This window comes from Penaeus vannamei, chromosome 3, assembly GCF_042767895.1.
Source record: "Penaeus vannamei isolate JL-2024 chromosome 3, ASM4276789v1, whole genome shotgun sequence".
Taxonomy (NCBI): Eukaryota; Metazoa; Arthropoda; class Malacostraca; order Decapoda; family Penaeidae; genus Penaeus; species Penaeus vannamei.
This window is the reverse complement of record NC_091551.1, coordinates 10,396,330-10,408,829: the sequence shown is the minus strand read 5'-3', so window position 1 is coordinate 10,408,829 and position 12,500 is coordinate 10,396,330. Positions and strand designations below refer to the sequence as shown.

The 12,500-nt window shown below is 36.5% G+C and overlaps 1 protein-coding gene across 4 annotated transcripts in view; it reads right to left on the bottom strand.

Annotated features, from left to right (window-relative positions):
* Positions 1 to 5,452: 5,452 nt before the first annotated feature.
* bif (protein phosphatase 1-binding protein bifocal) overlaps positions 5,453 to 12,500 on the bottom strand; it is a 131,482-nt gene continuing 124,434 nt past the window's right edge. For 2 of the 4 annotated variants that reach the window (XR_011399672.1, XM_070140981.1), the window contains exons 4-5: positions 10,418 to 10,492; positions 5,453 to 9,721 (exon numbers count right to left, since the gene is read on the bottom strand). Coding sequence is in view for 2 of the 4 variants with exons in the window: in XM_070140981.1 (XP_069997082.1) it covers positions 10,458 to 10,492 (35 nt within the window). In the remaining 2 variants the exon portion in view is untranslated. The remainder of the gene's footprint in view (positions 9,722 to 10,417; positions 10,493 to 12,500) is intronic. The other 2 variants (XR_011399673.1, XM_070140976.1) reach the window with 1 other exon arrangement.

Below are 12,500 nucleotides of genomic sequence, written 5' to 3'. Positions count from 1 at the left end.
TACGTATATACGTTATTTCATAACAAATTATGATTTTAAGATATTTTATAATTTCAATGTGATTCCTACATCCTATTATACACAAATATGTTACTAATTTATAATTTGAAAGCAAGAAAATGGTATTCAAACAGCTCTCTTCGCCAGGCTGTTCCAATATGATCTTTCGCCAGCCCTGGCGAACGTTCGCCAGGCATGATTTTAAAAGTACGAAATTCCGGATCGCCCGGCGAAACCCTTCGCCAGCCCTGGCGAAGGGTTTTTAAAGTACGGGCCTAAGAGTTCACTTATTAATCGGTTCCATGCATTCTAGTATAATATAGGCTTATAAGTTCACGAGAATTTGTGTGTATTTTATTCTTGCTAGTTTCATGTGAGATTTGCATTTCTTCACTATTTCCGCATTGTGATATCTGTTTGCCATCATATTAGTTACATCAGGTGTAAAAACAAACCCAAAACTTTGTTTACATATTGTTATTTTGACGAGATAACATGTGATGACATCGTCTTCCCAGAAGTTACCAGTGCTCTGACCATTGGTAAAATTTACCATGGTAACTACAATGGCATGGTAACTATAGTTACCATTAATTTTACCATCGTAAGTGCGTTAGTGAATCCGGGCCCAGGACGGGTTCCTTCACTCATGAGTCTATGTAAAGGCCACTATATGTATTACTCGTCTTGAGGATTCTATGATTTTCTCTTTCTCATTCACTGTCTTCATCCCCAACCATGCAGTTTTTATATACCAAAGCCATGTATACCAACCATTCACAGTGACACACGCAAAGGATGAAGACACTAAATCCATAGGATATCATTCAAATCATCCTCACTGTCGCCATTCACATGGCGCGTCTCGCTTCTCAAAAGAGTCATAACCCACACCCGCTCTGGGAGAGTGGATGCTTCCATTCTGCTTGGGAGGGATTCCTCCTGCTTATCTCCCAGCGTGGTTTCCGTCCGATTTCTGCTTCCAATACGGGATCCCAATCCCCAGGCAGATCATGCTAGGCACTCTTCGGTACGACCCGAACCACGTACCTCTGAAGAAAAGATATGTGAACTCCTGTGCGACAACACTACAGTCTTTGGCGACATCCAAGACCCATACGCCGTTGAGTTGCTCACGAGGCCTGGTGATCCCCCATCCTGACACATGATCCTGATGACGTCCAATTTACATGTCTTCATCGCAAGCCTCGTCAAAGAACGCTACACACGTCCTCTCATGTCCTCTCTTACGGAGCCCTTCTCTGGCTGGACAGAAGTTCAGTCAGTATCTGTGTCCATGATCCATGGTCCGGATAAGTGTCTGAACCCTGAAACAAATAAAAGAGAGCCAGAAAACCGTGTTCGGGGGAAAGCTTAAGAGTTGAGACCAAGCTGAGGAAAACTATGGCCACCCAATCATCCAGCTGAGTTCCAGGCAGGGCCTGGGGAAAACAATAAAAGTACAACTTCCCCTGTGAGGGATTCCAATATATGTGGTAAAACTTCAGGTGGTATTAAGGCCGGAGAAAGGGTTCCAGCTGCTGCTTCCTTTAGCCCTGACATTATGTACACATTGTATCTCGAACTTCTCTTAGAATAGGCCTGTAATTTCCAAGCTTTATAGTACACAAATATAATCATCGAGTGACTCCAAGGGATTTTCCAAAAGCACCTAATAATAAATCAAAAACCTTTAATGAATTCTTCATACTTTCTAGTGTGTCTTCCAAAATGATTCTGTGTCACCCTCGTCCCTTGCAGAGAGTCTAGAGTTAGTACGGTTTATTCCGAGGTCTCGCCGACCGCGACCTTGGGTGAATCAGCTACTGCCTGTGCCGGTCACTTACCTTCATCTACTTCCCCGAGTAGAGTAGCCATAGGTATCAGCCCATGTGTGCCATGACCTGAAGAACTCCCTGGCATCTCTCATACCCGAGAAATCCTTCTGTGTATCCAGGAACTCCTTTGGGAGCTCCATAGCAAACACAAAGGAAATAAACTTATCAATATAGCCTCCATAATCTTTGTCGACATCTCGGAGATCCGCCGCGGCTGCGTAGACTCTGTGAAAGAAAGATAACATGGACTCCCATACACGCCGGCGGGCTTTGAGAAACTTGCAGATTGCCGTGTGCGCGCAGGGCAGAGAGCCATGCATCAGTCTGAGAGTGTCAGCCAGGGAGGCCCAACTGTCAGTCCTGTTGTCCCTTCGCCATAGCCTCCAGGAACCCAGCGCTTCCCCCCGTAGCCTCTCCCAAGCCAGCTGGACTCTGCCGGAGTCATCCCAGAGACCGGAACTAGTGATCTCCTCCAGAAGCGAGAGCCAGTCCTCCAAGCACATGTGTCTTTGTCACCTGCATCCCTCCCCTCATAAAAAGGCAGATTTGACTTAGCCTCGTCTTTTGGGTTCCTTCGTCTCTAACCCACCAGGGACTTCAGACAGTATCTTATAATCTGGTTCTCTCCCATCTTGGTACCATCAGTGTGATCCGGTGCTGACCTTAGCGAACTCTAAAAGCTTAATCGCAAAAACATTCACAGCAAGTACATGAAAATATTACCCATACAGTGGCATCAGAAAAAAACAGGATCCAAAATACCCTCCAATGTCTGTAACTTTACTGAAATCGAGCAGGACTCAAACTCCCTCTGAGCATATAGACTAATGCATTATAAATAAAGCCAATGCATCACCAAAAAGAACCAAAAATGATAATAAAATTATCCTTTTATGCGGCATAGGAATATGCTACAGAAAAACGGCACTCCAGCAGGCGAGCGTGACGCGTATGTAGCGTCAACTATACGTCACAGTCCGAACCTTACGTTCCTCCCCTGCTACCCTACTACCCTGTTAGCTTAATTCCTCCTCCTTACCCAACAGTCACCTTACTGTCGAGTCGATCAACAGTCAACCTCAGCAGTCGAATCAACAGTCACCCACCAGCAGTCTCCCGACCCCCGTCGTCCGAGGACTGCTGCGCAAGGGCGTCGACGCAGCGCTTACGCAGGTCACAGGTCAGGCGTCTGGCGCGCAAACGACCTCTCACTACCACTCTACAGCTAGAATGGAATGCAGAGTGTTACCGACTGTACATATAGAGATATAGCCAAGAGCACCAAATGTCCAAAATTAGTATAAGAAATATAAATATAATACAGAATACTAAAATAAAATTATGAAACCCAGGTAAATGATAGCTAAAACCACATTTATAAATGAAAGCAAAGCAAAATTATCCTATATCAAGCAAATAATATAATCTAAGGAATACATGATATCATGGGATTAAAATAACCTTAATTAGACTATAATTCAGTGAGCCTGAAAATGCAAAACGCGAGAGAATATACATCTACGCACATAAACTCAGTAGAATAAGTTCGTAGTCCCATCCGTTCACGAGACTACAACTATCAGACGTACTGGATACTATGTTCTTCCGCTGGACACGTAAACCTGGAGGAAAACATCAAAAGGATATAAAAACAAGTACTATAACACAAGGAATAACCTTATGCAAATTTATCCCTGTGGAAAAAAAATGAGATTTATGACCGTACCAAATCGCCGGAAAAAGGCACCGAAAACAACCAAAGCTACCGTTAATATCGGCCATTTATTTACATGATTTAATTTCAGAAATTAATTCTTAATCATAAAACTATATTAATGAAATTTACATAATAATTACTGAACTACTGAGCTATTTCTTTTTAAATATACTTTTAAATATATCAGTATCAAGGAAGGAAGAGAGACCCTTTCAGTTTTACTATCTTTAAATCATCTAAATTGTCGACTTATTCATGGCACTTGTAAGATTTACAGTCCACTATCATTTGCAACACTAAACTGACTGGAGATCAAACTCTTCATTTAAATGGCCACTAATTATGTAACACTGGCATGACTCCCTTACCACCAAACACAGCACTATGGATGTCAAATTTCCTCGGTCCACGTCCTCTTCGGTCTGCCACACGCCCCACGAAGCTGAGCTCCCACGCGCCCACACAGCGCCCTCTTGCGTTTCGGGTTTCCTTTCGAATCACCTCCATGATTTTTTTTTGGTTTCCTTGACAGTCACGACTCGCATGTATATATGTATGTATATATATTAATATATATAAATGTGTATATATGAATGTGTGTATATATATATATATATATATATATATATATATATATATATACTTTTATATATATATATATATATATATATATACATTATATATATATATATATATATATATATATATATATATATATACACATTATATATATATATATATATATATATATATATATATATATATATATATATATATATACATTATATATATATATATATATATATATATATATATATATATATATATATATATAGAGAGAGAGAGAGAGAGAGAGAGAGAGAGAGAGAGAGAGAGAGAGAGAGAGAGAGAGAGAGAGAGAGAGAGAGAGAGAGAGAGAGAGAGAGAGAGAGAGAGAGAGAGAGAGAGAGAGAAAGAGAAAGAGAAAGAGAAAGAGAAAGAGAAAGAGAAAGAGAAAGAAAGAGAAAGAGAAAGAGAAAGAGAAAGAGAAAGAGAGAGAGAAAGAGAAAGAGAAAGAGAAAGAGAAAGAGAAAGAGAAAGAGAAAGAGAAAGAGAGAGAGAGAGAGAGAGAGAATCATAATTAAATGTAAATTTTCTAATTTATCCTTGCCATACAGTTTTGGTATGTGCGAAAAGAATGTTTTTTTTACATAGTTATATTGATGTTTTTGGAAAAAAGGAGTTGCCAAGTAAAGAATATTATTGTTCAAAAATGTTTTCTTCAATAATGTTCTTTGATTTCTAATGAGCATAAAATAAATCAAAATTGCTTCTATTATATTATCTGTTTTCCTCTAGAAATTCATCATTATTATGATTCTCATAATCCATTACATATAACGTAAAGCATTCCATTTTGTTACTGTATACTTAAGGTTTTTGCATCAGCTCTGCATTTAGTAATTTTCTGCAATAATAGTTTACTACCCTCTTACTTAAGGGAACAATCTCAAACCCATTCAGTTAAGCTGTCTGGCTCACTCAAACGATTGTGCTGCTTTTCACTTTCCAGTTGAACTCTCGACAAATTGAAATAAGTTCCTGAATAGAAGACAAAAAAGTATCAAATTCAAAGATTAATTTTGCATCCATACATTACACTCTTATGCTTTTAGAGCTGAAGAAACCATACATGGCATAATCTGAGTTCTATATTATTACATATTTCTTTCTAAATCAGATAGATTTATTTCATATTTGTATAGTCAGTTCCCATCATTACATAAAATTCTTCCCACTATCAATATATTTTGTAATCTCTGCACTGATATGGATAATATATTCATATAAATCCACTTCATAATTTGTATGCAATCGGAATCTGGATTCTTCAATAAGGAGTTTAATAAATCTAGACTGACTTTCACATTCTATTTATTGATACGATCACAGGACTATAAACATACAAATCATTGTTTTATCATACAAAGGAGTAATGTAATATATTAAAAACTTATGGCGCACAATCATACATATTAGACAATAAAATGATGACTTTGTTAACTCCCCACTCAATATTACAAATTCACTCTCAACCACTGTCCTTCATTCTGAGTTCCCCTCCCAACTGTACAACAAAAGAAAGCAGAAAAAAAGCAAGAAAGGACAATTCATTCTTAGAAATATAACAAATCTGCTCTTTAATTGCAACCATTCGTTCTCAATTTGAATATAGTTATCCAGCCTATCAACTAGTTTCTGGTCCATAGTGACATCAACCCACACTCACACTTTATATGAAATCCAACATTTTTTTTCTAAGATTATTCTTGTAATCTGGATTCTATTACCCTTGTCACCAAACTTCCATCTATGTGAGTGAGGAGAGAAGTGTAACATACATACATGCATACATATACATATACATACACATTTATATATATATATATATATATATATATATATATATATATATATATATATATATATATATATATATGCCTGTAAGTATATGTATACATATATATACATATACATATAAATGTGTATGTTTATATACATATGTGTATGTGTCTTTGTATGTATGTGTATATGCATGCATACATGTATTTATATCAGTATGTATGAATGTATAAATGTATATGTATGTATGTATGCATGTGAGAATATGCATATATATATATATATATATATATATATATATATATATATATATATATATATATATATATATATATATATATATATATATATATATGTATATAGGGATGGATGGAGATGCAAGAGGTCACTCTCTTAGAATATACAATGCACCATAATACATGGAAAGTTTTCAAGTGAACATGTACAGAAGATCTCCACACATGACAGCAAGTCTACATAACATTTCATCTGACATGACATGGCCTGATCCTGCTCTACATTAACGCAACACAGGAAATGTACTCGTGTACTGACCTATGTTTCCAATATACCATACAGGAGACATATGAATGACTTATTAACATAAATCCAATTAATAAGAATCATAAGCATACACATATTGAAGTACAAAATTGTACCAAAATCTGTACAAAGTTGTATACTTACATTGCAGAATGATACATACATTCATTACTATACAACTATTTTTACATTTTTCATTGGGTCAGCAGAATTATAATGGCATTCCAATCTTGTCTTTGATAGTTTTTGCTCGACTAATTTTAAGTATTGTAGGCAATGTACACTTGTCATTTTAACTTATTAGGAACAGTGTGAATATTGGTTATTAAGTTATAACTCCAAAATTAAGCAGTTTATAATTATTATGCCTGTATGAACTATATTATTAAATGCTGGTCAATTCTTACTTCCTTCCTAATATACACCAGTTTATAGGGAATTCAAAGAATTTACAGTAAAAATACTGGTCATCCTTGGCATTTCCTCTCAGCTTGAAATTATGTATGTTTTATGGGCTCTTTCCTTGGTACCAATGAACCACAAAAACAAATGGAATCACCAAAATTGCCTGCCTAAGAGCTTTGTGACAGTCTAAAACACTGCTGGACCACCGGCAAGCCTGTTTTAGCATAAAGCATTAGAAATTAAGTAGGAGAGAACTGACAGACTACAGTAGCTAGTAATATATGGCTTAATGCTTGCAAATGGTGATGCAGTATCATGAATGGCTGATGCCGTTATAATATGACAGATTTCAGAGAACAATACGAGACAAGCATTAAGGGTACAATTTGTACAAACTTCACAACAAGAAAAGTGTTTCTTTCAATAATAGTGCTAGATATTACTTTAGAAACTCCAAAAAAGCCCCTGTAGTTCATCCTCAGTAAAGTAATCCATTTACAATTATAAGATTTATTTCTATTTTCACACCAAAGTTTAGGCAGTAACTCCCTTACCACCTTTGGCATTAGATTTTTGCACTTGTCTAATAATGTCTCATTACTTTATTACAAATATATTTCTCTCTGCACACATTTATTCTAATGCATCACCAAGAGTTTCATCTATGCAAATGCATGTGTTACACAATAGCACACACATATACATACACATTAGACACATGTTCTGCATACTTCCTGAATTCAAATTATTGTACATTTTTCAATTCCCAATCCACATCTTGGGAAAAAAATAAAAACTGCAACTGCAAAATATAAAGGTAAAGAGGGAGAAGATAGCACTCTTTCAAAATCATTGTAAAATTAGCAATGCCATCTGTGTGACAGCTGTGTTGATCAATTCATCATTGCAAAAAGCATCTCCATACTCAGGCCAGTTGTCAATGTTATGTTTTATTTTCTATTTTTATTTATGAAGACATACATTCCCTTTCATATATGTGACATCTCATTTTGAATGTTGCAAAGGTATCCATGAATCTGTACAAAGTTATACCTCTATAAATTTTAAAAATGACAGGAAAGGAAAACTTTTGATGTCAATCACTCTCTAATGACTAAAAGATCTCTCCACTTTGTCCAGCTTTGAACTGTATGCATAATTTCATGACAAAAACTGAATTAGTTGTTATGCACAACAAATACAGTCAGGAATGATCTTATTTGTCACATGATCAGTTAATTCCATAGCCCAGGATCCCTAAAACTGATGAAACTGCAAAAAATGACCACTCAAGAATATTATGGAGGACAAAATTCTGATTGATGTTAGGAAAAGTCTACATTTTCTTTATGGATTGATAATTCAGCATTTTTAAATACCATTCATTCTACAATGAGGAATCAGGGCAAAGCATTATTCTCATTTTTTTCTTGTTTGATAATCGTCAGTGTGCGCTTAATGCCCTCATTACTACATTCTGTCTGACTGAAAGAAAAAAGAACAAAAGAAAAAAGAAAAAAAATCATACATTGGTGTATATTTACAATCATGGGAAATAAATGGCCCCCAGGTAGGAATGACTCGTGGAAAAATATCAACCTACAAAGATGACACAGGATCACCCTAATTTAATTCTTTTTTTCTTTTTTTTTGGTTAAATCAATGTGAGTTATAATCACTGAAGGAAAAAAATAACAGATTATAAAATACACTAAACTTTGCTACATATGTATGAAAAGTGTGTGTCATATCTACAGTTAAAAGTAAAGTTCACAAACAATACCTTTGATGACACCACGAGAATGATCATCACAAATGATGCTTGTGTGGAATGAGGTTTCGTTGTTAAGCTTTGAGGAGATTGTTGATATTCTTTCAACTTCTTCTCTGATTCACAAACAGAAAAAGAATGAAATTATCAACTTTCATAATAAAAAAACAAAAACTTATCATAACATAGCATACGCATCCGATGATCACATGAAGCCTTGAACTTTCCTTGGAAAAAACATTCACTTCCAAAATTTTCTTCTATGCAATGCATGGAAATAATCATTATCTGAAACCTGTGATAACTACCAACAGGCCTTTTGATATTCCTCTTTGTAAGATTAGATATAAAAATCACTTATTTAGTGAGCAGTTTGATTGAAAACGAATACACAAAATATTTAAGCAAACATTTATAAACTGCTTTCCCATTCCAATATCTATAGATACATATATTAGAAAAATCTCAATATTGAACACATCACAAAATCACTAAAAACAAAAACAAAAACAAAAATGGTTCCTTCTATATTTCACACTATCCCAAGTAACACAAAAAATAACTTCTTTTTCATTATTCATCACAACAAGAATGCACATATTCATCTGTTAGCCAAATGGAATGTACGAACATTCACATATTGCCCTAAATCATCAAAATGTAGACATGATACTTTAGAACCTATCACAATTACATCATCTTCTAGTGCATGCTGGGCGGTCATTACTGCATAGACTCTAAAAACAGTTCTGATACAGGGAAGCACAAATTCTTGAAGACTTTGATTAAACTGGATGGCAGCTGATCAACTGTTTGCAAAGACTTTAATTTGAGCTTGATCCTTGTTAAGTGATCCGGCTTAGAAGAGCATGTCAGATGTACTCTCAGCACTCCATGTGACGGTTTCGGATTCGTCGGCTGGTCGTAAGTAGTCCTCTTCGACCCTTTCTGATGGAGCAGAAGGGACCGGAGGCGGAGCTTGGACGGGTGGTGGGGTTCGAGACACACCGAGTTCAAAGGTGCTACCAAGCTGGATTTTACTGGGGGTGTAACTCGCCAAGCCACCTGTAAGGAAGAGGGTGGGATGGTTACTACTGCTACAACTACACTAAACCTTAGCCAAGCAGTTAATTTAGCACAGGCAAATTCATAACAAATTAAGGGTAATGTGTACTTTGGGTATGGTATGTTGCTGGTCTATAAAACTTGAATACCTTCTATTTAATGAATTCAATTATTCTTTGAACTACATAATCCTTGTACCCTCTTCATGTACTGATTGGTCACTGAAAAGCAAAACTATTAGCTGTTACTGAGAAGCACAATTCACATTAAATCTAATACAAGGAAGCCATTGGAAGCTTGCATTGTAGAGGTAACATAACTTCCTGTCAAAATTATACAGTAAATGGACAGGGAATTCTAAGACACTCAACTGAAAGCTATAGGTCATAAAGCATCCTTCAGATTTCCATTTTTCTATTGCACTATACCTGTGTGTATTTTGACCTTTCCTTTGAAATAAAGCAAAGCCATAACAGTCCTGTAGAAATCTCTTTTTAATTATAACAATTGTCTGAATAATTACTTAAAAGTAGTACACTTAAAATAATATAGTAATAATTTTCCTGGAAAGAATATAAGATAATAAGCTTGAGGCATGGCTGCAAAATTGATGCATATAATGTCCTTGTGGGACCAAGCCAGAGACCTGTATGCTGTAAGCCAGTGTAAGCCTAGACTGAACTATATTATACCTACAATCGTATCGATGGTTGTCTAGTCACATGAACCTTGAGGTTTACAGTCTAGTGTACTCCTGACATGCATTATCACCTGGAGGGAAGGATACTACATTTATCATACAGAAGTACATGCATCAAAAATAAGGGAAAGGAAAGAAGAGAGAGACAGAAGAAAAGAAAATCTGACTCTCAAAGATTAACCACACATACAATCTTTGTATATGACTTTCTCTCTTGACCTCCTCTTTTAAAATCAGCTGGAGGTCCCTTCCAAGGCACCCTCAACGACTCATGATGACTAACAATACCAACACTTTTATGTTTAGCCGACAGATCAACTGGAGCATTATGAGCTCCGAGCACTATATCAGCTGGTGTATTGGGAGTCATTCTTCCCAGCCTATCTATGGCATCTTTTTCAACTGGGATTTTTACTTTACTCTTATGCTTTTGTCTTTGTGGTGGTTCAACTGGTGTTTGGGATTTCTTGGTGTTAAAGTCACTGTCTTTTGGAGATTTTGGGATGCCCTTTTTACGCAGGTCAGAAATCTTTTCTTCTGAGAGTGGGGGAAGGTTCTTGCCCACAGGAGTTACATTTTCTTGCCTTAGAGATTTTACATTTCTTCCTTGTTTTTCCTTTGGATATTCAATTTCTAAAGGTTTGGGTATATTGCTACTTGAGATAATATCCGTGGAATGCCTACTTGCTGAAATGTTTGCATCCTCATAATTCACTTCCAAGTTCCGATACTCTTGAACTTTCCCATGACCAGTTATGGAAAACTTGCAATCACCAAATAATTCCTTCACACTTTTAGGCTCTTTAGTCCTAACCTTTCGGAGCCTTGGGACATTCCCACTTGAAACTGAAGTATTGCCAAACTTATTCATTAGCTCTTCATGCAGTGGGTGACCAACATTTTGCTGGGGTTTAAATGTTCTCTTTGCAGGTCCTCCTTTTGGTGCCACAGAGGGATTCTGGGATTTTGTTGTTTTAGTTTCTCTTATTTTCATGACCTCTGTGTGGTCTGAGGGATTTGCTGCCAAGGCTACTTTCTTCTTATCTTTTGTAATTACTTCTTTTTCCTTTGCATTCCTATTTTCAGAAGCATGTTTACTTGCTAAAACATGTGCCTGTGGGGATTTTGATCTGTCAATTCTGAAAGGAGGTTTGTGTACTGCAACTTCCTTGACTGGAGATAATGTCCTGCCTTTTTGTGTCATAGAAACTATGTCAGGGACTGGTTGATACGCAGACACTTTTTCCTGAATAACATCCTGATTATCATAAACAGGCTTTAGATCCAATTTAAGTTCTGTTCGAGAACGAAGACGTTCTTGGCTTATAATGTCAGTATCTTTGACTTCTGTGTCCTTCTTCACCATTTTTACCTGGTCACCTATCAGTGTCCTTGGCAATGCTACTGGAGGACGAGATGGCTGTGGTGGTAGTTTATCAGTATCTGTTACATCTTCGTCTTTTTTGGCCTGAGCGACTGGAGGTGGAGGTCTTCTGGGTTTCTTGCCAAACTTTATTGATCCATGCTTACTGTTTCTTGGTCCTTTCACTATGTTCCTAGCAGCCCTTTCTACATCAGCATCATTATGATTCAGATTAGTACTAGTGCGGTGGTAAGGCTGAGGGTGGTAGGCAGATGAGAGAAAACCATGAGTGGTGAAGGAGTTGTTAGGAAGTGAAATACTGGGAGCTAGAGGGATATTCGGCTGAGAGAGAGGTACGGTGTGTGATCTTCCTGCAGGACCCACACATATGGTGATACAAGAAGTACCGCTGACCATGGGCATTTGCTTGACTCCTCGTGCTGCATTGGAGACCAGTTTAAGTTTATTTAATCATCAGAGAAAAACATGAATTACTTTTTTAAAAGTCTAAAACCTATTACAGATTATTAAAATACAAGAAAAATAGCATTAGAAATGATTAACACACATGCTTCTCAATAGTAACAATTTGTCTACACTACACTACTGTTCTCTCTGTTTATACTTATATTTATAAATAACTGCAACTCATAGAAGCATAGAATATGGAATATAGTTTGTAGATGTAAGATGACAGATCACTGACATGATGAAGA